A 25082-nucleotide genomic window follows, 5' to 3' on the forward strand; every position below is an offset into this window, starting at 1 on the left:
ATAAGGATATATAAATGTTGAATGAATAGTTTGGTAGCATATGTAAGGAATACACGGAAGCTCAAATTGAGCTATAACTTCTGAAGATAATGCAAACTTATAGGTTATAGTCAGGGATGTCTCTTAAACACTCGTAAAATCTTACCTTCCGCGAACAAGTACCAGGGAATATAGTTAGGGGCAAATTACCAGCCATTCCACTGCAGTGAAACACTGCACATTATACTCCTAAGCCAAGGCTCTCCCTGTTGTATCTTTCTCTAAACTCATATTCATTGAATTGAAGGAGTAATTTACAGTTTCTCGACGATGTGTGAATGGTTGGGATAAAGGAGTTCGTTAAAGGTTATTTATGGTGGAGGGAAAGGTTATGTCGAGAGAGAGGCTTTAGGTTGAGGAAAAAATCAATGTCCCTCGCAGTTATTTCGGAATTCAGACGTTGAGGCATCGTTTGCCAGCTGGAACTCATACAATCGCTAATTCCTGGACCACTGCAAGCGCACTGCCGACGCATCCTTTGAGTCAGGAGGCTTTTGAGTTACTATACAGCTCATGTCTGGGTTGCATTTCCAATCCGGCCTTCTTGCTTTCCTATCGTTTAGTCCAGTTCGATCTACGGCCCTGTATTAGTCCTCTCCCCGGCCTTAGAAGGCGGGGGCGGCTCATCAGGAACCTTTATATCCGAATAGACTTAATAATTAAACCAATACTAGAAGCAGGGCCGGAACTTGTGTCGGGCAGAAGGGCGGCAAAATTTGAAAAGCTTATTAAAAAAGTTACTTATTTTTCAAAAAATTTTCCATAATAATTTTTTATTTTACTTGATTTTGGTACACCAATTTATCAACTTTATTGCGGTGGCACTGTATACCAAATTATTTTCAATTAGTTACAATGCAAACAAACTATTTGTTTTAGTCATGTATACATCAAGGGTCTTCAACCAGATGCCCCTGGGCCGCATGCGGCCCGCCGGATAATTTCTTGCGGTCCTTTAAAGGAAATGTTTTATCGCGAACCAAATATCGACACACTCGTCATCGCATTGATTGATTCAAATTTTTAATCAATAAAGGTTATTGCACTTTGAAATTATATTTTTTTATTTTATTGATGTGGTGGTTAAGTGAAGTAGAGCATTGTGGCCCTTCGGAAGACGTGAAATCAATTTTTGGCCATTTCATCAAAAGAGGTTGAAGAACGCTGATATAAGAGTACAGTGTCGAAACCTGGGTAGGACCATTGCAAAATTTTTGGAACACGCTATATTAATGAATCAGTGAATATGTTCCCTGCTCAAGTTGGGATCGGGCAGTCTCTGGAAAACTCCGCCTCCGACGCGACGGGGTTTGAACCCGGACTCAGAGGTTAGGAAGGCAGAATCTATCTTTCCACCACTGTTTTTAAAAATTTTATTGATCTGGTGGTAAAGTGAAGTAGAGCATTGTGGCCCTTCGGAAGATGTGAAATCAATTTTTGGCCCTTGCATTAAAAAAAAGATGAAGAACCCTGACATAAGAGAACAGTGTCGAAACTTTGGCAAGACCATTATTAAATTTGTGAAACACACAATATTTGTGTAATGGTGATTATGTTCCCTGCTCAAGTTGGGATCGGGCAGTCTCCGATTAACTCCGACGGGGATTAAACCCGGACCCAGAGGTTAGGAAGCCAGAATCTATGTATCTATCTATCCATCACTCCAACTCGATATCCCAATCACCGATATATTTTGATGTGGCGTAGACTGCGGGGGAATCCGTCATCCATCTGATTTACAGCACTCGGCCAGTCTTCTGCGTCAGGTGCTCGGAAGAAACTCTCCTCCTTGTTTACGCGCGAGAGAGATAAACAGGTGATATCAGTGAGGCGAGTGATTGATTTACTATAAGGTTTCAAAAGGCGGCGTGCTGAGTAAATCCTTGCGTGTGGGGATCGAGAGATTAGAATGCTATATTTCGGTGAACGTCCTCGGGAATGGAAAAGTTTCTAATGACCAATGGTGGGGGCGGAATTGTGCATCAGCTCACTTTACACATGCATACGGAAGCACGTGCTGGGCGCATCGGAGATCAAAGTTACTGGCAAGTAAAGAAAGGAATGACCTCGTGATCCTGCCGGCGTTTTTAAGTGTGGGAAGTGGGAAACTTGGAACTTTCAATTCATGGTCACATGGCAGGATTTTTAGGTTATGGAACGAAACAGATATAATGGTGGTATACATGTGTAACAGCACGGGGGCGCAGCCAGGAATTAAAGCTAGGGGGGGTTTCAGGCGCAACTAATACTTGCTTGCTTGGGGGTATTGCATACCCGCCAGGGTAAGCGGGAGGTGCGGAGGCCTTCCTCCGGAAAAATATTAAGACCAATGGTTCAAAATGGTGATTTTTACGGCCTTCTGAGGGATATTTTATTAATCCTCACACTATTCTATAAGCAATATTAATCCAATTAAGTAAAATAGATTAAACTTAAAAATTTCTGTGAGCTCTTGGGGGGGGGGGTGTTTATCCCCCAAACCCCCCCCCTCGCTGACCCATTGTAACAGCAAACAACGGAAAAATTGATTTCCTTATACCGCGCACGGGATAACCTTATACCCCGCTCCACAACATTGATAATTACGTGTCCGTTCATGCGCAGACCATAAACGTCGTATACCGCAGCAAAAAGATTTGCACCAAGAGGATTAATAGTTAAGTTGAGAATCCTTTGAGCTATATTTTCCCTTTATTCGTGTCAATAAATGTTCTTATCCAGCAGGATGTCGGACCACAGAAGTTGTATGACGTGACGTGACAAACGGTAATTAGAACGGACGCAAAGGACACAACCGGACATCGGACACAACTAGAAGTAGCTTTGCGGGATTTGGGAGTCTGAGATGCACCTACGTATTAACTTTGGTTGCAATCAGTGCTGCCGTATGGAAATGCATAGTGGTCAGAAGGGCATGCATCCTCTTTTATACATATATATAACGATTAAACGTAAAGTTATGCCACTAAAAGTATCAAACATTGAATGGATCAGGATGCTAAAACTATTCTAGAGTAATGATCCACGTAGGGAAACTTTTCGCGCGCTGATCTACATCTACATCTATGTCGTACCATGCAACGCATACCGTGTGTGGCACGGGGTGATGACATGACTACGGGGTATGCCTTAATCAGACACGTGCTCATTCGCCGGGCACAGGCTAAGCACACAAGACAATGACATGCGGGCAAATCAGAAACCAGTAGAATGCAAAGGACACGAACTTGCTACCATGCAGATAAAACTACTAGTTAGTGATATAAAAAGGAAAAGCTATCGTAGCAACATTCATGCATGAGTTTTAACATGCCAAGAAATGCATGCTGATAGCTATTATTACAAAGATAGTAAGTTATTTACTTTATATACAGCGCCTATTTGACCTATTCCGAGTCAAGCTATCCTAGAGGTAAACTCTCTCAGGCAGCGGCGGAAGAGGTCAGGGGTGACGGGACCTCCCTCGAAACATAAAAACACATTTATTTTCCTTTATAAAAGAAAAAAAATACTGAGAAATCATGAATTTACAAAATATTTCTTCAACAAATAAAATTTTTTCGATTATGAAAAGTGCTGAAATTAGTTTAGTACTCTGTAGTAGTAAACTTAGTACTCTGTTTTTCAACAAATTTCCCCCCTGCTTTTGGACCCCCCCAAAACGGAATTCCTGGCTACGACACTGATTTCTCCGATATTATAGTCCGTATGGTTATGCGCATTAATCAACGCCTGAGATGCCGAACCAATATATCAGCGAAGGTTTACTCATATCAGCTCATAATTCTTCATTTTTTCATCTCTCAAAGAACCAGAGATTTTAGTGTTAATCTCAGTTGACCGTAATTTGTCAAGTAACTCTGTCTGTATCACTGACTGGAAATCCTAGATATCCTAATATCATATCGCCGAACACGAGATTTATCGCAATCTATGTAACCTAGTTTTGAAGAAACGCATCTCTTTCACAGAATAAGCATTTCCATTGAAAGTCTGTTGGGCAGCTTCTTTATGGACGTTGCGAAAGAATAGGATAGAGGTTTTTGGATAAAGATGACAATCTCGAGCGCTTCCCAGCAAAAAAAAAGTCTGGAACGTAGAGAACCAGTTCAACCGCGCGACGTCTTCGAGTAGCGATCACATACTCAACTGTGCAGCTGACGTACTTTACCAACATGTCCCCGAAAACGTTTGGATGTACGCGTCTGCTGCGCAGTCGTGATGCATTTGTTTTTTTTTTTTTTTAAGGCGAGCTGTATTGCGTCGGGCAATCAACAAGTGTGCTTTGGTTCTTTTTCTGGCCGGCTGGAAGGGGAAGTGTTGTGAAGGGAAGAAGCACGCTCCTTGCTTCTGTTCCCATGGCCGACTGTGTTTACGATACGGTAAATGTTTACCGAGTTTCCCTGGGCGATCGATGTGTAAGCGATCAGCCGCAACACACTGAAAATATTTCATCGTTTTTCGTTAAGGGTTTACTTCTTGACCTATCCTGGTGGTAACGTTCAATTCTCGGTGCTATTCAAGCTCGTTATCAAGCAAACTGCATTACCTGCTCTTTGTTTATCTTAAAATACGTAATAAAATGTATAGGAGGTTATATTAACTGGATAAAATTTTTACAGATTTTCTTTTATTATTGATTGTGGAAACAAAGAAACCCGTACGATATTATAATGAACTCTTGAAATGGAATATGGTTGCACCTTTCAACAATAATATAATGAGTACGATGTGTTTCGGCTCACCGAGTCATTAAAAGGCGAGATGTACCAGATGATGGCTCTGTGAGTCGAAACGCGTAGCGCGCATTTAATTATTATTGGGGAAAAGTGCAACTACCTTTTATTTCAATATGTCGAACTTCCACTATATCACGGCTGAATGGTGTATCCAGGTCCGGTGGGTCCTGAACCCCCCGAAATATAAGAACACAATTATATTCCTTCATAAAAGAACTACACATGCATCAAAGATACTGACAAGGATCATCTATAGAAGAATAGAACGAAAAGTAGAAGAGTACTTGGATGAGGACCAATTTGGATTCAGAAAAAACAAAGGCACAAGAGAAGCAATATTGGCCCTAAGACTGCTCATAGAAAAGAGAATGGAAAAGAACAAGCCAACATTCGTTGCGTTTGTGGACTTAGAGAAAGCATTTGATAACGTGGATTGGAGCACAATGCTTGGAATCCTAAAGGAAATTGGGGTTCTTTATAATGACAGAAGAATCATCCACAGTTTATACAAAAACCAAATAGCCGTGAAAAAATCAGGGCCCAGCTGTGAAGAAGCAAGAATTAAGAAAGGAGTGCGACAAGGCTGTACATTGTCACCCGTAATTTTCAACGTTTACATTGAAAAAGCCATTATGGAAATCAAAGAAAAGGCATTGGGAGTGAATATCCATGGAGAAAAAATAAGCATGCGAAGATTTGCCGATGACATAGCCGTTATAGCAGAAACAGAGAAGGATTTGAAAAATATTCTGGTGAATATGGGTAGGGTAATGAGTAGATATCAACTGAAAATAAGCACGAAGAAAACCAAGATCTTAGTATGCAGCAGAAGAGAAGAAGTCAAGACCAACATTAAAATAGGGAGGCAAAAACTGATAGAAGTGGATGAATTCTGTTATTTGGGAAGCAAGATAACTAGTGACGGGAGAAGCAAGAAAGAAATTATCAGCAGAATAGCCCAGGCGAAGAGAGCATTCCACCAAAAGAGAGACCTGCTAACAGCGGGAAACTTAAATATGGATGTAAAGAAACAATTTATAAGAACCTACATCTGGAGTATGCTCCTATACGGAAGTGAGGCATGGACAATGACCGCAGCGGAGAAAGCAAGGATAGAGGCCTTTGAAATGTGGTGCTACAGAAGAATGATGAAAATCAAATGGATCGACCGAGTTAGTAACGAGGAAGTCCTAAGAAGGGTAGGAGAGAAGAGAAGCCTCATGAAAACCTTAATAAGAAGACGGAACAACCTTATAGGCCACATCTTGAGACATGATGGCCTGATGAAGACAATCGTGGAAGGCAAGAATGGAAAAGGAAGACCTCGAACAAAATATATGGAACAAGTAAAGAGAGATGTGAAAGAGAAGAAATATGTAGGTGTGAAAAGATTAGCTGATAGGAGAACTGAGTGGAGAGCTGCGTCAAACCAATCCTAGGATTGTTGACCAGTGATGATGATGAAAAGAAAAAAAATTGAAAAATCATGGATTTACGGAATATTTCTTTCATAGATGAAGTTTTTTCGACTCTGAAAATACTTTCGACTCTGGATAGATGAAGTTTTTTCGACTCTGTGTTACAGTTTGTTAAAAACCCTCTACTTACTACCCTGTTTTAAAATATTTTCCCCCATCGTTTTGAACCCCACCCTGAACGAAATTCCTGGCCACCCCACTGCGGTCGAAGTTATTTAAAAGAACACCATGCCTTTCAAGCTAAAACATGTATATAGAAAATCACTGTCAACTGTCAATTATATCTATTGTGTTTTCGTGGATAGTTCGCCCTGACATTTCACAAACAGTGTATATTGTATATTCTTTGTATTGTAAACGCTTGTCTACCATTTTTTAATATGCTTGCATTGACGTTATCGAGGGGTTAGGTGGAAGAGGGGACTTTTTAGTCTCAACCTCGCCCGAATAAACACATTGTATTATTATTATTATCTATATCGAAGGTTTCTGTACTAGTTTTGTAGCCTTGTAAGCTTTGCAAGCTGAAGTATGCATCACTGTCAGCTGTCATTTATGTCTTCTTTTTTTTAATTCAACTTTACCATTTTTTTCATTTTTCAACTACGAGAAATTGACTGAATTAGAAATATTTTTTTCGTCATTAGCTGTCTTTCCGATTGATATACCGAACTTTTTAAATTGAATAGTAATTTCCGGACTGAGTAAAAGACCCCATTTATTCTGGTTATTGAAGTTAGGTAGTGGTGTTTTTTCCACAAATTTGTTGTCATTTTGGTTGGCATCGATTGTGATTGTTTCTCAGCTAAAATATTATCAGAGAGACTTAAATTTTAGCAAATTAATAAAATCTTTAATTCTTCATTAAGATGAAGTAATCACACACTTAAGTCAACGAAATCCACTACTTCGCTGAAGGTCAACTATTACGAATTATATTCATCCTGATTCAGAGTAAATTACTCCGAATGTAGAATTTTGCGGACTATCAATCCAAGCAATCGATCTGTGCACGTTTTGATGGATTACACCAGCTTGCAACGATTAATGTGAAGTATATTTTCCTATTCGCTGCAATGCAAGAGAAGCAATGCACGCTTGCAACACAGAAAAAAGAGTGGTCCGAAAAATATATATTACGGCATTCAATTCCGAAACAGGGAGAAAAATGCTAATTCCCAACGTGGATCATGACTCGAAAGTAAGTTTTTTATCTTTATTCACTCTATTTTTTGCTGTTTTTTAATGGAGTAAAATTGCATTTAAATGTCCTTTCTTTTATTATGACGTTCCTAACGTATTTTCTTCCAACACAGGCAATAGTCACTTTTAAATCAAGTGACACGCGAATGCCTTTGAGCTTATTTTTTATGATTGCCACGGATAGATGTTTTTAAAGCATCCTGTGTGAGGTATGTTAGAGAATTTTCCTGGGAATATATAAGATGAGCAATCAACAATAAAAACTTGCGTAAAACTATTTTTTCGTAAGTTTCTCTTTAGACGGCAGTGTCTAAGCGGTTTTGCCGTGTAGTATTTATACTTGGGCGTAATCCCTCAGTGGAAAAAGAGGCAGGGCTTGTTTGCCTCTTCGGCTCCCTTTGTGTCTTTCTTCAAGCTCCTCCTCCTTCCCATCCCCTAAACACACTTAACAACGTTGTCATGCCAACGCGTCCGCATAAATTACGCAATCGCGCGCTCTTTCTCTCTCAGAAGCCCTCCGGTTCGCCATATTCCTGTGCGATTTCCTTCTTTAGTTACCCAGTTACCCGATGGGGGGAAAAATGAAGTATTCGCTCATTCGTTTTGAGTCATGCTCTCGTTTCTTGCTGCCTTACTTTAGAGGTTATCTTCATCCCCATGGAAGTCTTAGGTTGCGAAGGTCTTTAAACTCAGCGTTGTCGGCGATCATCCTGCATTAGACGTCAAGCAAGCTTTACGAATGCACTCTGATGCACACTTATGCGCAGATATTCCTGTCTGAATTTTTTTTTTATCGGATTGCATGGTAGTTTTCTTGCAATTTGATGATTTACAGGATTAAATTTTCTTTCTGCACCAAAGCACCTTAATCAGGATTCACACGAAAATTCCTCGAATAAAGAAACCTTGTTGGTGTCCAAAATGGAGTATAGTACATTTTCACTGAAATTTCTAAATATAATCTCTGAACAATACTTCATCGACTGGAGGCCATAAAAGATACGTTTTTCGTGTTATATATGGGAATCAGGTGAGTTAATCCATGTTTCACATGAGCCCCTAAGGCAGAACTTTCTATTCACTAAGAAAAATGGTATTAATGGCAGTCATTAAGGCAAAAAATTATGCAATATTCGTTATAACACTAGAATAATTATTAAAGTAAAATTCAAACACGCCACCGTACTAATTTTTAAGTTATTTTCGATACAATTATGTACTTGGTTCAGAATCATAGTTAGTTACAGGAGAATGGCGCTACGGCACAAATATGAGAAGTTGAATAGCTGTTAAGAATGAAAGTACCTACTCAAAAATATAAGGCTTGTATTTCCCCCTCTCTACTTCATACCAATTATCCCAATTTTTCTTCTTAACCTCGATGTATCATTTGCAATGTAAATGCTTTATTTCAATAATATGCGCGAAAAGTATTTTTTAATTAGTGTCATTTATGATCGCGCCGACTATCCTAATATTGATTGTTAACGTCGATGTGAATTAAATGCCAAGGGAATGTTTTACTTTATTAAAATGCGCTTAAATCATGTTTTATGAAGTTAAATTTATGATTGCGCGGTTACAAACCTGCTATTTAAGGGTCACTTTGGACCTATGTGAATTATCAATTGGGAAATCCATTTTCTTTGCCTCTTGGTTCTTCATAAATTCTTAGTTATACGTTCGAATTACATTTTTATCAAGGGAATACAAGACAACGGTCACCGTTTAACATCTGGAACGGAACGAAAAATGTATAATTTTGTTTGGACAAATTCAAGTAGCATGCTTCTTCTTATAAAACCTGGTTATAAAATTGTATAGAAAAGTGCTATCTACAAAGCGGGAGATACGGACTATTAGGTTTTCTATTCTTGGTGTTTCCCACGCTTGAATTCGATGCCTTGCACGAGCTATTTTTGGAAACAGGGTAAGATAATCCATATTCAGTGCGAACCCTTAAGGCAGTAATTTCTAACCACAGGGCAAATTTTCCATCAAAACATTCATAATTTACTCTTTTGTTCAGATAATGGTACTAAGAGAATGCAGGTATTTGTAGATGAGAATTTCCAGAGTACTTAATCACATATGTGTTTCTGAGAGTGTGAAATAAATATGTCGACTCCAAAATAGTCTCTCTTTCTTGATTTCTGTTCAAAATTCCTGTGCAAATGGAGTGCAGATTAAACATTTTAGTTTTTTTTATGGAACCCTGTTACGCGATTTGTATCGGATGTAAGGACCATTTTAGGCGCTCTCCATGTCGCGTCAAAATCTCTTTCATCCTCTTCCACTTTAATCTCGGGGTTGAAAAGGGACGCTGAAAGGCCTGGAACACGATTTGTTGTGACCTTTCAACATAATAAATGAATTACTTTAGCGGATGATGTTCGTTCGGAAATTTTTGACTCCGGGGATGGTTTGAAAGGAGTGGTTATTAGGAAGGGCTTGACGTGCCCTGCTTTAGATTTTCGTCAGAGAGGAAAATTAATATTGAAAGGAATTATTTCTTTCATAATCGCCTGAACGAAGCATAATGGTTTTCCATTTGTAAAGACGGATGGTTTAATATGACAGTTGTATACTCTAGTCAAAGCTAGACCTACGCATAAAAAGATTTCGTGTGATGACATAGCGTCAGATTTTGCTGTGTGCTATTTCATTTTAACGTTTGAATTGATGTAGTGGGGCGTTTGTTAGTGTAGTAATTTCAAATTACTATTCATTTTACTCTAATAAATTTTTATTACCATTAAATTCACACGATATGCGAGGAAAAAATGCTCTAAAGAAGTATTTGTATTTTGTCATAATCGTTCTCGTATTACTTACGTACTCATTTCATTGTCATACATTTTTATCACGCAATTTCAGAATATTTTTTTATGAATAATCAACAAAACATAACTTATCTTGCATAATAAATTTTGATGTTTTAATTGACAAATTATTTTAGCTTTAATGCTTGCACAAGTCATTTTTCTACGGACAAAATGAGTAGTTTTACTCTCTCTCAAAGGTCCAGTTATTCCGTTAAATTTCTTGGGGTAAGAAGATTTTTCACCCAAAAAAAAAAGGATTTGTGAAATTCCAGTTGACAAAATTGCTGAGACTTATTAAATTTTTATTGTCATTGATCAAAGCAAAGGTTTATATAAGCCATAAAAACATTAAAAATTGACACTTTTTAAGTCAGATAATGATATTAAGGGGATAAAGGTAAATTATTCAAATACAGCTATAAAGAAGTGCTGAAGATAACTTGAAATAGATGGTGAAGTTGGCAAGGGAACCAAAAGACTGCAGAAGTCGGAATATTTAAGCAAAATCCAGGGAGTCTGTCTGTAACTCACAAATCCCAAAATAAACAATATATGTGTGTAGCTGTGGTTTCAGATTTATTTATTCTACTCTAAAGTAAGCATAAAATGTAATAGAAAAAAAATTGCTTATTAGAAAGCTAAAAAGCGTTAGTATGATATGGGAATTAACGTCAAGGTATTTCATGATAGCGTGGGCATTGACGAATTAGGACGTACGATGGCCAAGTATTTTCATACAAGCCTTTCAGGCCCAATTGGCAGTGAACTTAGCGGAAATTACCTTGTGGAAGAAAAGCTTCCCATTGTACAGTTTAATTTCTCCGCAGAGTGCGCCAAATTAAGCAACTTGTGCACCTGGTGTCTGGAATAGGAGCAGGTGCCTTTTAGCCATTGACACACCTCTTTAATTTTAAGACCAAAATGCTGACTGCGTGTTCTCAGTAAATTTGTTGAGCTGACTGTGGACCTTAGTCCAAATTAGAAACCATTCTTAGTAATGCCATTCTCATTAATTAATTTCATCAATAAAGAGGCAAATTGTTTATTATCCAAGCTCTTGGATGGTCTTTAAATTTTTATTAAGGTGATGACGCCGCTACAAAATCTCAACCGTAATAAATCAGTTTCCAATTCATGTCAGTTAAATGAAGCATTGCAATATTTCCGCTGAATTTGCAATGCTATGTAGTTATAAGGGACTACTGAAGAAAACTTACAATTGATGGTGTAGTTGGCAAGCAGACCAATTGGTTATAGAAGTTGAGAAACACAATTAATTAATATCAATAATTTTTACTGACAAAATTTAACTAATATTATTAACTTCCACCGTATCGCACCACATATCATACAAGATATTCCTTTACATGGACACGATCCGGGATCACCATTGTCCAGTTCGCTCGAGATAAGGTCCGGCGTAAGTATGCGAATATTTTTTCCCTTGAGAAATGTCGTGTAGACTTATGACTCTATAAATGATTAATTATTTTTGATTACGGCCGAATACAAAATTATAATACTTATGTTTTGCTCACTTCGCATCGTCACTTTGTCTGTTCTCTTTTGAGTGTTGGGGAAACTTCTATATTCAGCGAGTTTGAGATTAACCGCCCGCGAGTAGACTTCAAGTGTACTCTTTGAATCAGGGTTGGCAAGAGAAACGAAACGAAATTCAACGCCAGTAAAATTTCAATAGTTTCATTTCATGGAGCGGAATATAGAAACGAAACGGATTTAAATCCAGGGAGCTAAACTCAAGATCGAAACGAAATCGGAGTAAATACTGCTTGGGGTTGAAACTAAACTAAAACTCTGAGACGAAACGAAACGGAGATAATGTTTCTCACCGCAGAGATCACGTGCTTCACCTTCTAACAGTTTAGTTTCGACCCACACACCGAGTACGAAGTGTGGTTGAATGAAGAAGAGGTTCGGCCTACCGGCATTAGATGCATGGGGCACTCATATTTTTACCACTAACAAGAGATCGGTGAACACAAACTGGCCATTCGATTTTAAAGCTCAATGTTTTAATCTCTCTACGCGTATGTCAAACGTAATGGGTCGAAACTATTCCCTCTTATCCCCCTCCACTCAACTTCTGGGATCGAAACTTAACTTTGAGCAGCGGGGTTTCGATTAATTTAGTTTCGTTCCCGGGAGTAAAATTTCGTCCCGAGTCAAAACTAAACTCCTTGGTGATTTTGATTTCGTGCAGGAACGAAACTAAAGCTAGGCTTCATATTTTCGTTTCCCTCCGAGAAACGAAACATTTTGCCAACCCTGGTCTTAATATTAGGATAATTATCATTGTTGTCAATAGCATGAGGATAAATATGTAAAGAAAACCTTCTGAAGTTACCCCTGTATTCCAATCCCACGTTATATATCATGAAGTTAACAATTGAAGATATCATGCTCCTATCTTTGCGAAGCATAGGGAAACTGTTTTCGTTAAATTATTGCATCCTCTATATGAGTACCTTTTTATGGCCTAAATCAGGGGTCTCCAAAATACGGCACTCGTTTCAAGTAGTGCGCGATTCTCGCTCGTTTAACTCTGTGAGACGCCGCTAGGAGCATTGCAGCGCTGTACTGCACGTCAAAGTCGCCTTCAACTGCTCTTTGGTATCGGATACTTCAGTAGACGTTGGTATCGATACTTCAGTAATCGGCAAATTTGCTATCCGGCCCGCGGGGCGATTCGGAACTTGGAATGTGAACCTCGTGGCCTAGTAAATTGGAGACCCCTGGCCTAAATTATCGTCCGTGTGTGTCTTCTGTCTTTTTACTCTGGAATTTATCATACGAAAGATGGGGGCTCTGAATTGGTTGTTTATCAACTTAGGGCGCGGTTACACAACACAAGTTGCTGACCTGACAGTAGACAGCTACTGGACCTGGGTACTCGCATGACAGTAGCTCGACTCGCCTCGCCCGATCACACAAGTGCGAAGTGCTAGCGTGAAAGTAGACAATTACTGCACGTGTGCACTCGCATCGATTCCGTGGCGTTTCGAACCCAATTCCATGCGAATGTGTTCAAGCGAGGCTTTACGTAAATCTCTGATTCTTATGATTAGGATCCAAAAAATTCGATTAGTTGGTTTGGTCCTTGTATTACTCCAAAAATCTTTATATTCCGTTCGGAAATCCATCTATCCGCCATATCTTGTTTTCAATCACTATTTGAAAGACAGAAACACGAAGAATGCACCCGGCGCGGTCCCGAACTTACGAGCTACTGTCATTTCGCAATACCGTGCAAGTTGACGTCCTAGTGATATGCAGGCTGTTGCTTGTGGCATAGTGGAGGAGGGTGAGTAAAAACAAAAAAAAGTTGTAGTAACTCGGATGTGAGTTACTGACCGACTCGCATATAACAGTAGCTCGTATGATGAGGACACACACAGAGTAGCTGCGCTGATGTAACTAACCAGGCCAGCTCGGATAATAGCTCGCACTGTTTAAACCAGGACTTAGGAAGAGCTAACTAGCATTTGCACTGCTCTCTTTCAAATTTTTAACGTCTTTTTAAATCTGAGAGCGTACTATCAATTAAAAAAACAGAAAATCAATCAAAAATACCGTGTGTAGGTATATCTCGGACTTTTAGGCTGTGCCTATTTATTATTACAAATTGGTAATGAATCACATGTGCAACTTTTAAAGCTATACGTGAGTAATTTCTCATGCTGGTATATAGTAAATCAAATTGTTATTACCGTTTTGAAGACTTATTTCTCCATTCCCGCTAATTAGCTACACCGAAAGTAGTCCAGAATTTCCTCGTTCACATGAATTAATTGGCTCTTTTTTATAGGAGAAATACTTTTGATTCGGGATTCTGGAATGTCATGCTCCCAATTATTATGAAAGATAGTATTGTGAATTATCCTCCTGATTAAAAGAAATGTGTGAATTATTTGGCTATTATTCTTCATTGACTACCATCGCATCTACTCAAGATGGCTTGAACGCTCCCTTCTAATGCTCCGTTTCATATATTACAATTTTTTAGACTGTATCCCATAGACTGTTTGTATTCATTTAACTTTGTTAGTTTATTCATTTGCGTATGAGATAGACTTGTTATCGAATAGAGCTTGTATTACACGAAGACAGAGATAAAAATTGGATGGTGTACCACAATAAATACATACAGCAATATTTTACCACCCTTCTTATGGAGTGGGATTCAGTTATGGTATATCGTTGAGCGAAAAGTTTTTATTTTCTTCCATGGTGATCTGAAAATAAAAACGTAATACTATTTTATGATGGGGTGGGATTGGAAAATTAAAGTTAAAAAAATCATTCTTTGTCGTGTTTTTTTTTCACAGAATCGCCACGGAAATCCAATATTTTTCATAGAAAATATGAAGCATTTCAAAAATAAGCAGAAAAAGAGCAGCAGTATTTCATTGAATTGGTTTGACCAGATTCTACTTGATATTTTGGTAGATGATGACGCTATGCTTTGAAATTTCTATTTAAATTATGAGCTAAACAGAAAACTGTTTTCATTTCAATTTAAAATAAAAAATAACTATTGATTTAATTCTAACAAATTTGAATTCCATGGTGATCTGAAAATAAAAACGTAATACTATTTTATAATGGGGTGGGATTGGAAAATTTAAATTTAAAAAATCATTCTTTGTCGTGTTTTTTTTCACAGAATCACCACGAAAATACAATATTTTTCATATAAAATATGAAGCATTACAAAAATCAGCAGAAAAAGAGCAGCAGTATTTCATTGAATTGGTTTGACCAGATTCTACTTGATATTTTGGTAGATGATGACGCTATGATTTGAAATTTCTATTTAAATTATGAGCTAAACAGAAAACTGTTTTCATTTCAATTTAAAATAAAAAATAACTATTGATTTAATTCTAACAAATTTGAATCAATCGTTCTATAAAAAAACAACAGCAAGAAATCAAAATCATTCTTCGCTAATCTAGTGTGGCTGCAGCTTTATCGTTATCAAATAATTGTAATCATTTAATAGGGCATTTTTTTAGTGATAGAAGTAACGAGTTTGAAAAATTGTCAAATAATAATAGCCATTGAAGAAAATGCAATGGTAAAAATTCATTGCCTTCCCCCTAAAATGATATTCTCTATCGCCTTATTACCCACATCTAATATTAATAAACTTGTAGCACCACCGTCGCTAGTAGATAATAGAGAACTTTTTAATGTAGGCCATTGAGTACCATAAGTGTGACAGATTTTTCAGCGCATAGCTTTAAAAGTGTGATAGATTTTAAAGCGCATGTTTGGAAAGGCAAGGCTCGAAGTATAGTGAAGGTTAGTTTATTTATATAAGTTGGGCTTATTGACGATTGTAAAAGTTTGTGGTCTGGCCTTTTCACCGCTACGGTTATAGAAAACTCTAAGGACTTTATAAATGAATAGATGCCTTAGTGGGAGGATATCTAAGTTTTTGAAAAAAAAGGAAATGAGTGGCTTTTCCTATACGATCGCATTATAACCCTGATAACCCTTTTTTGCGCCATTATCAATGGCTTAATGCTGATAAAATATGCTCCACCCCAGCAGGCTATTCCGTATTGCAATCTTGAATTAACAAGAGCATAATATACCATTCTTAACACTGATTCAGGGCATATGTATGTGAGGAAGTAGAATTTTCTTACAATGGAAATCATTTCTGATTTTAATTTATTTATGTGAGACTTCCATTTACAATTTTGGTCAAAGTATATGCCTAAATATTTTATGTGAGTCCTAAAATTTTAGTAACTGAAAACTTAAAATAAAGTGAGTAAGTCCTTAAATTTTCTATCTATCTTTATAGAATTGGTAAGTACTCAAGCTAAATCTCGTATTCGTATAATAATACAATCCCCTTACGCAAATAAGGAAGGCGGGGAGAATTCAAGCCCTGGAGTTTCTATCCTTGCAAAGGGAAAGATAACAGTACCGAACTAGATCTGACAAATTAGCTCGCACAAACTTGGAAGCGGCAAGGTATCATGCTGTGGATGCGTGCATCAAGATTTTTCTACGCTTCATTTCAGGGTCTGAAAAGGATATCCGTGCCGTGCGCTGTGAGTGATGCGTTTCTGAAAGGCCGTAAGAGCAACACATGCGGATTACGTGCGGAGCCGCATATTCTAAAATGGGTTTACGTAAAATGTATGCTCTCGGATGATGGACGCCCAGGTGCATGTCAGAGATGTGTCATTGGTTATACAGAGATAGTATTTCAAAGCAAGGGCGTAACCAGGATCAAAACTGGGGGGGTAAGCTATGGTTGTTCAAGTTGTTAAATCTAAGCATGGAAAAGGTGAATTAAACCAACATTTTAAGAAAAATATAAAAGCGCTTTATTAGTTTTAAACATTATTTGCTCGAATAATATTATTTTAGTTACATCTCTTATATTAATAATATTTTTCGTGGTTTAAAGAAAATTCGCTGAAAACTTTCGTTTCAATCCACTCCTGATTTTCCTTAAAGAGTTGCGATTTTTGCTTCTATACGAGTAGATAGGAGTTTTACATCATCTGAGATTACCAATGCATGCATGAGGAACAGAGGTCAGGGAAACATCTCTTAATAATCACCTATTAAAACTGCCTAAGGTCGAAAAGTTTTCTTCGTTTGATAACGGGATCCTAATTATATTATTAGGAATAGTTTGAAACGAGGCAAAGTAGCCAAATTGCTTACGATGAATCTAAAATATCGGCTTATTCATTAAGCTCGTTTTACACGGCGAATTTTCGTCCGAATGATCTTGCGAATGACCATCATTCACCGTGTAAAACGGAAAGTTCCCATCATTCGTATGTAACTCCTTTCCAAATCCTAGGAGGACTCCATAATTCTATTTTACCTGTTATTAGTTATTTCACTACCTTGATTTACCTGAAAAGTCGGCATCTACTTATTTTTAGCGACAGACATTGTTCGTAGAACATGTTCAGTAGTATGAGTAACGAGAATTTACTAAATGTTTTCGGCACCGACCAAATTATTGTACATTTTCTGATTTGATTTATATTTCAATTTTATGAGCAAAATTAGAGAAAAATTCTCGTACCTTCAAGATTTTCATGGAAATTATTCAATTGTGAAATTCTTTTGCAAACAATTCCATTCTTTGTGTCATGGAATCAATTCCGCTCAACTCGTGCGTTTTTCTTTCCGCTGATTATCATAACGTCGTTTTTAAAAACATTTGATGCCACATAAAGGCAGTGGAAGATCCAGGATAGGGACAAGGGAGGGCTAAGTGGGGTTAAAAATTCCAGCTGTGGTTGGGGTCGGAAAAAATTACCTTTCTATCTACTGAAAATTAGATTCCTAAGGGGGGCTATGGCCTCCTTAGCCCCCCCTCCCCCCAATAGATCCGCCCCTGCGTGAAGATACAGTAGGATTTGTCCCTCCGAATCCACGTGATTTGAAAACGGGTTAGGAATTCAGTGTTCAATGATCCAATGTGGCTGAGGTGCCTTCCTATAATTACACATTCTTGTTATTTAACATCACAATTAAAGATGACAAAAAGTACATTGACATTCTGTTGCCTCATGCGTGGTCTCATTTTATGTGTTAATCCATGCTGTTATTCTTGGAGATAGCTGCTGAGAGTGAATCGAGGGAAGAAATTCAATCAACAGAACAGGTTCTTAGTCTCTGTCAGTGACTGATATTCAATTTGAACACACATGTTACTTTTTTAAGGGTGTTGTTCTAGATGACTTACTCTCGTGATCTCATCGCGCGCAAATTTTTGCCCCCGGCAACATGTATGGAATGCTTTTGAATGCGTTCATGATTTTCTTCGTTTACCGTATCAGGATACGAGCATACGAATGAATTTTACGTGACGATCATCTTTGACTCCTTACGCTCGAGTAACTCGATTAGTTATTAATATAGAGTATGGTTTAAAGGAAATGTCTTTGGATTCAGCTGTCTAGATTTTTCTTGCAATTAATTCTATGTTTTCCCATTGATGACGTAGGGGCATGCCACTTTTTTGAATGAAAATGCATACAAACAAGATGCTTATATTTATTTTAAGTAATGGTGCTTAAACATATTGTCTCACTGTTATTTTGTCCATGTTAGCAGTAAATAAACTCTTAGGTTTTTTCTCCACACGTCAGTTTTTCATGATGGCTGTTAACGTTGAGCGGTAATGCAAATTATTTTACTTTTTTGGTGTGCTAAATTGGATCAAAATTGGATTAAGTCAGGAGTTAAACCGATTAACGTTCTTTTCAAATTCATCGTTTTGTTATTCAATTATTAAATATTGAAGGCTTTCAATAATAGCACTTAGATCTGTAACGAAACAACATCTCTGAAAATGGTTTTTCACCTTGGTACTTCGTTCATTTCGTTTTAGCTTTATCATTTGGGATCGCGGTAGAGTCAATGTCTTTGAGGATGATACAGTCTAAACAAATTTTTAATATATTGAGTTTTACTTTAATATAATTTTAGTCAATATAGGATTTCTACAAGACTTCTGGATTTTGCTCGTTCCTCAGTAGATTTGATGTCATTTCACAACAATGAATGGACGTTTATTTGAAGAGAAATGTTCATATAATGTTTTGCCTAATCAATCCTCTCTATGTAGTGAGTAATTCTCAATTATCCCCTAGCGGTAGCTCGTGGAACGTTTGAAATTTCCTCTTAATTTATCCGAGTTTCATTAATGCGACTAATGTTATTTTGATTTTTTAATGCCTAATGAGTTAATACTAGGTTGATGATGGATGATATGGTGCAAAATATTAATATACTTCAAGAATTATGGACAAAAAATTAAGCTCTGCCCTTATGCTAATTTTTATTACTATTCCCCTGTTGAGATCTAGCTTGTTAATTATATTCATGTTCTGATTTACGGGAAATCTTCGTCATAGCTTGTTGTTCAATACATTATATGACCTCACCATATATACTCTTCAGAAACCCATTTCTTGAATTCAATGTGATTAATTTCACGTAAAATCTATATTTTGGACTGAACTGCAATATTAGCAAGCATCCTTAAAGTACCGTGCATTTTCGTTCATGTTGTAACCAAATCAGGATAAAGACCAGTTCACTTTGATTCCCTTTCCGTTGATTAATTATTGGTATGGAATTGGGAGGGAGGACAGAAAGTTAAGATTAATTGTGCACAGTGGTCAAGGTAATTAAATGAAGATAGGGGAGAAACCTTGAGATGGCGTTAGCCTACTCTTAGCTAGAGGCAGAAAGAGAGCCTCGAATTAATATCCTATTCAGTGGTGCATATGGATTATATCTCTGTGAGACAAGGCTTATGTAAGGTTTGGTTAAGTATTTTGGATAAGGGCGCACCATAATTTTCATGTCTAATATAAATTTTAAAAGTAAAAACATAATGAAGTATAGTACCCGAGTTAGGATAGGAATTTCTACGATAGACCAAAGGTAGGTAGCCTACGTAGATAGCCTATGACACAGTAATGTGTCCTCATTTTTTTGAGGGATGGGAGGGCTAGAATTTCTAATCTTCCCTTCTTATATTCGCTCTGGAACCCATTATGCGGAGGAGTGCAATGGAGTATTCTCCTTAGATTCTACATTGCAGCCAAATAGGCATGAGCCGCCTTTGAACAATATCCGCCTTCCCTGGGATCTGAACCCGGAACAGCGGGAGGGGAGTCCTACTTCTCTATGCGTTACAGTCAGTAAACTCAATCACCATCGGATTTTATCTTGGTCGTTTTTTCAATGTTGGTAACCTCTAAAATAAATGAATACACTAGCCCCCATGAGCCGTTATAACATCTTCAGCCATTCCAGTGAATGAACCCCAAGTTCACATCCTGCTAGATGCCGGTTAAATCTAAATGTTGTTTCTTTCACTATATGTTCACAACAATTAGTTGTGCTCTCCGGACTCAACAGCTGCCAGACCGTGGAAGTCTGCCGGCTGAACTCGTTGTGGGGACTCATCGGAAAGTAAACACGTTATGGATTAGACGTCATTATTTCCTCCGGGGATAATTACCGGTCACTCCTCATGTCTCGCGACTGTTGAGTCTCGCTAGCGCGTTCTTTCTTGCACCTGCACTTCTCAGTTTGTCATTTACGGAGGTCCTGCCGGGAAAGATAGTAGACGTCACTTTCGCTAAAATTTCCGTGGATTTCTCATTTTATTCCGCCCAATATAAACGCAGAAACTGGGCTTTAGAGTTCTGCTTTTACAAAATTGAATTCATTAGCCAATGAAACGTATCATGACAAGGTTAACCTAAGTGTGGAAAAAAATGTGATCGCGATTATAATATGAGTGCTGTTTTGACCGAATACTGATTTAAGATGCGCTAAAATCAAACGGTCGCGCTAGAAACATAGATTTGGTGTCTCAGCTAGCTAGCTTTTGGGTTTTTAGCACGGAAATGCAGTAACTGAGGCCAATATAGGTACGTTGGCTTAATGAAATTGCACCCGGAGCCTTAAATAGGGTGGTTTCCGATTATTTTTTTATTGCCTAAATCGAAAGATTATTACTCCTGGAGTACGTATTTCACGCTTTTAGATTTTTAATAGACGATATCTATTTTTCGCGATTTAATGAAAAGTGAAAATTTTCAAGCGCGCGAAAACTCGACGGGTAAGTATGAATGCTGGGAAAACTCCGTGTGACGTCGTTCTGGTTCCCCCTACTGCCGTGTGAGGTGACCTTGGGGCGAGCCTTTGAGCGCTGATACGACGCAGGAAGCTAGAAAGTAGTAGAGTACCCTGCTAGCTGGTAGGGCTTGGCTTAAATAAGGATTATGAATACCTTATCGAACGAAGAAAACTTTTCGACCTTAGCCAGTTTTAATAGGTGATTATTAAGACATGTTTCCCTGAGCTCTGTTCCTCATGCATGCATTGGTAATCTCATACGATGTAAAACTCCTATCTTCTCGTATAGAAATTAGGTCCCTGTGACGTCACGTGGAGTGGAATCGCATGGGCGCCAATCTGGCCTTTTTCAAATGAGGTTAAAATTGACCACTGCCACTCGTCTAAACCGGGATTTCTAAAACCAAATAATTTGTACATTATGAATACATTAATGGTGGGTAACGAATCGCAATCAATGCCTTTCGTTTTCTTTGATGAAGGAAACTACCCTAATGGAATACTTTATCACATGGGATCCTTTTAAGCCATTCATTTCTTAATTTGATATTTTATATTTTTTTGGAACCATTTATTAGCAGCAGAGAATTAAAATCGCAGGAAGGTTTGATTGCCTGGGTTCAGCTTATTTTCCTTTTTTTGACTAGAAATTCAACTGTCTGCGGAAACATTGACTTTATGTTAATGCATTTTAAGGTGCTTAAAATACGTGCGTTATACATTGCGAATATTGATCTGGTATTCGTCCATTCAATTTTCGTTATAGTTTACGAGAAAGTGACATGTCAGAAGAAATGGGACCGAAATGTAAAATGCAAAATTTAAACGTGTAGGTACTGTGTACATGAACTTATTTCGAATATATAAAAACTTTTTTCCATGGATCAATTCATATATTAATCACATGTATTGTTCTATCGTAGATCTTTATTTGCAGTTTAGCCGTAAAGCAAGAGTGAACGATTTGAAATAAATATAAAACGAAACTCAAAGTTTATTTTCCGATGAGAGGAACTTTACTTCGCAGGGCCACGGAATATTTATGGTTCTCTTGTCATAAACGCTGTACCCGGAAGTTAAGCAGTAAAAGGGATTTGATTGCACTAAGCATTTCCTCTTCCAAAATGAGATATGTGCGTTAAAAGGTGTCTACGGTACTGCGAGAGAAATAATTTGTAAGGTCAATCTTTCATCTTCAATCAAAATATCCGTTCATTCATTTTCTTATACGTTACCATATAGTTTCGGTCACATGATTCATTGCGTGTTAGTAGATTGGGGTATTTAAGAATGAAGTAACTTTTTTGCTATCAGATCAATGCATTTTTTCTAGGATTATAGGTAGTCGAAGTTCGAATTTCCAACGGAAATGCTTGGAAGGTAGGGAAAAACTTCATTTAGTTTTTATAGAAATACTGAAGGAAATTATAGAAATCTAACCAACATTTTTATCCGCATACATTAGAAATCGTGTGCCATGCCAAAATGAAGGGAGCCATTGAAGGGAGAGTAAACGGGATGAAATTCTTAGGAAGAGAAATGATTAAGAAACTGGAATGGGTTGTAAGTGTCGTGAAATATGCACGATTAACTAACAGGTAAAGGTGCCAGAAATCTGCGCCGAACGAACGGTAGTAGGGTTTATACTCACAGTCAGCATTTATGTATTGGAATCATCAAATCTACATTAATAGCTTCAAACGTTATTTTCCAAGACCTTCGACTTAGAACATTTAAAACATAAATTGAATGGAAGAACCAGATACTTTGTTGAATCCATTATGAGATATGAAGCGATGCTAATCACTTTTCCACGTAAAACTTTATTTCACCGGTGTCAACATGTTTCACTGCACTGCAGCATTATCAAGACTAACAAAAAAGTTAACCATACCAGAATAAGTAGTCTCGAACAAATTTGCTCACAAAAAAATAAGAAGGTGGGTGTGGAAGGTTGGTTGGAAGGAGAAAATTATCCTATTCCTTGGGTTTTAACTCATTATAACCCAATGTTGGTTCTAAGCAACATTGAAAATTATAAATTATCTGCTCTACTTAGGAAATATCTAAACAACGCATTATTTTGTGGTGTAAATTGTTATGACGAAATATTTAGCTGCCACGATAATGTTATCTGAGAGCGAAATTTTCACGTTTTCACAGTGAAAAATCTTGAATTTTGATTTCTCCCAGAATCAGCTCTGGGTTAATAAGGGTTTAGGGTGGGGAAGGAAGTTGACGACAAGAGTGTGGGAAGGATTGGGAATTTTCAACTGACCGTTGGTCTGAGTTGAGGTAGAGGCAGGGGGGATGGTGACAATTGGTCTAAAGAAATCTGCATCATCCATGATCGAAACCTACAACTGTAAATCTCTACCCAAAATTAATATAAAAATACAAATCTCTCCCCATTACTTCTAGTGTAAGCTAAAATGTCATGAACTGACAAAAAATTATTAAATTCCTAGTACAATGCAAAAACGTGCTCCACGTAAAACTAGTTCTCGATTCTGTGTATAGACATTTGGCTCAAAATGTCAAAAAAGGCATGGATTTCCTCACCTGACTCGATACATTTCTCTTATTATATCGGAGTATATTTCATTCATATGCATGTGTAGAGGAATTCTCCATAGTAAGGGTCATATAAGTAGGCTATTTCATAAGATTCTTTTAAGTATTTTTGTTCTATTTTTGGTGGAAGAAATGCGGACTAAAATTGAGTTAAAAAAGAATTAGCTCGTAGAAACTAAGTATACCTACGAATATGCAAAATTTGCAACCTTTTATCCTAACATTTAACTGTTACTGCATTTTACAAGAAAAGGTCTCATCACATGAGTTCAAATAGAAGTGATAAATGTCATTGAAACGGCAAAGTAAGTTGCAAGTATCGACTTCACATAATAGAAAATAAAGGAATAAAACTTTTTTAGGCTCGCTAATACATTAATAAAACTAGCAAAGTTTTATTTTCATATTTTCCATATTGGAAAGGTTTCACATAGTTAAGCCTGAAGTTATCAGTTATACAGGGTGTTCGAAAAAAACTCCCTAGTTTTAAATGTAAACATAATGGGAAAATTAATGAAAAATTACATGAAAGAGTACATATCATGAAAGATAATTTCTAATTAATTCTGGAGAGTTGTTAAATGTAACACCACAAGATAGATTCGCGTATGTCACCTTTTTACAGATTCTAGGACACGTTTAAACTAGGGAGTTCTTTGTCAAACATCCTGTATTTTACATAATAGGGTCCAAAAACTTGCTTCTGTAAAACGCGTAAAATTACTGGTGGATTATAACGTGTGCATAACTCACCTCTCCGGGTCTCGGAGACGGGAGGCTTCGGCGCGTACGGCGACGGCTGCTGCTGTCGTCCTTCCGCTTGATCCTCGCGGTCCATCGCCGCTCAAGACGGTCTCTATCCTACCCAGAATACGTCAGCCTCCTCACCGATTCGCCGGCAGTCCAAGCCAGCCGTGTGTCGGGCGGATGTCAGGCAGGTTCCACCAAGACTTGCACTGAACCGTCACGCTTTAGTTCACAGAACGAGGGGATCCAACTTTATTACTAGCGTGTTTTTTTCTCGGTGCGACTACTCCTCGCAAAATACTGTCGTGGAAGTTTGTTTGGGTTTCAAGAAGAGCCAGGAGTGGTGTTTATGAAGAAATAAAAGTTTACAGTCCCTCAAAAGGAAGAGTTATTCACTCGTGTCGAGTTTTTTTCCGAATATTCCCTCCTGTTTTCTTGATGCGGCAGATTCCCGCCTCGCGCCGGCCGTACGAAACTTCTCCCGGGCGATGGTTCGCTCTCCGTCCGCCAAGCACTAGCTGTTTTCCTCGGCGACCGCTCTCGTCTGTACTCGCTCTGACGACTGGTCGCGAGGTTCGCGCAACCTCGGGCAACGTGCGAGCCGAGTGAGGGGGCGGGGAGGGGAGGCGTGGGAGAGGTGAGGGGGTGCAGGAGAGAGGTGTATCAAGGGTGGAGGGGTGGGATCTGGAGAACAGTGGGGTGGGTCGGGCAAATTGAAGCCAGAGGGATAACATCATGGTGTCGCGCATCAACTAAGTTTGCGTTCAAAATTCACTAACTCTTGGTTTACTTTGTGGTATCCCATTATA

At 38.0% G+C, this 25082-nt stretch overlaps 1 protein-coding gene across 2 annotated transcripts in view; it reads right to left on the reverse strand.

Moving 5' to 3' along the window:
- The window catches only part of LOC124167904, a 177453-nt gene extending 152606 nt beyond the window's left edge, over positions 1–24847 (reverse strand). Inside the window, exon 1 of one of the 2 annotated variants that reach the window (XM_046545972.1) lies at positions 24280–24847. In XM_046545972.1, coding sequence (XP_046401928.1) covers positions 24280–24364 — 85 coding nt within the window. In that variant the 5' untranslated portion in view covers positions 24365–24847. The remainder of the gene's footprint in view (positions 1–24279) is intronic. The other variant, XM_046545971.1, reaches the window with a different exon arrangement.
- Positions 24848–25082: the final 235 nt, after the last annotated feature.

Source organism: Ischnura elegans, chromosome 11 (assembly GCF_921293095.1).
Source record: "Ischnura elegans chromosome 11, ioIscEleg1.1, whole genome shotgun sequence".
Classification (NCBI taxonomy): Eukaryota; Metazoa; Arthropoda; class Insecta; order Odonata; family Coenagrionidae; genus Ischnura; species Ischnura elegans.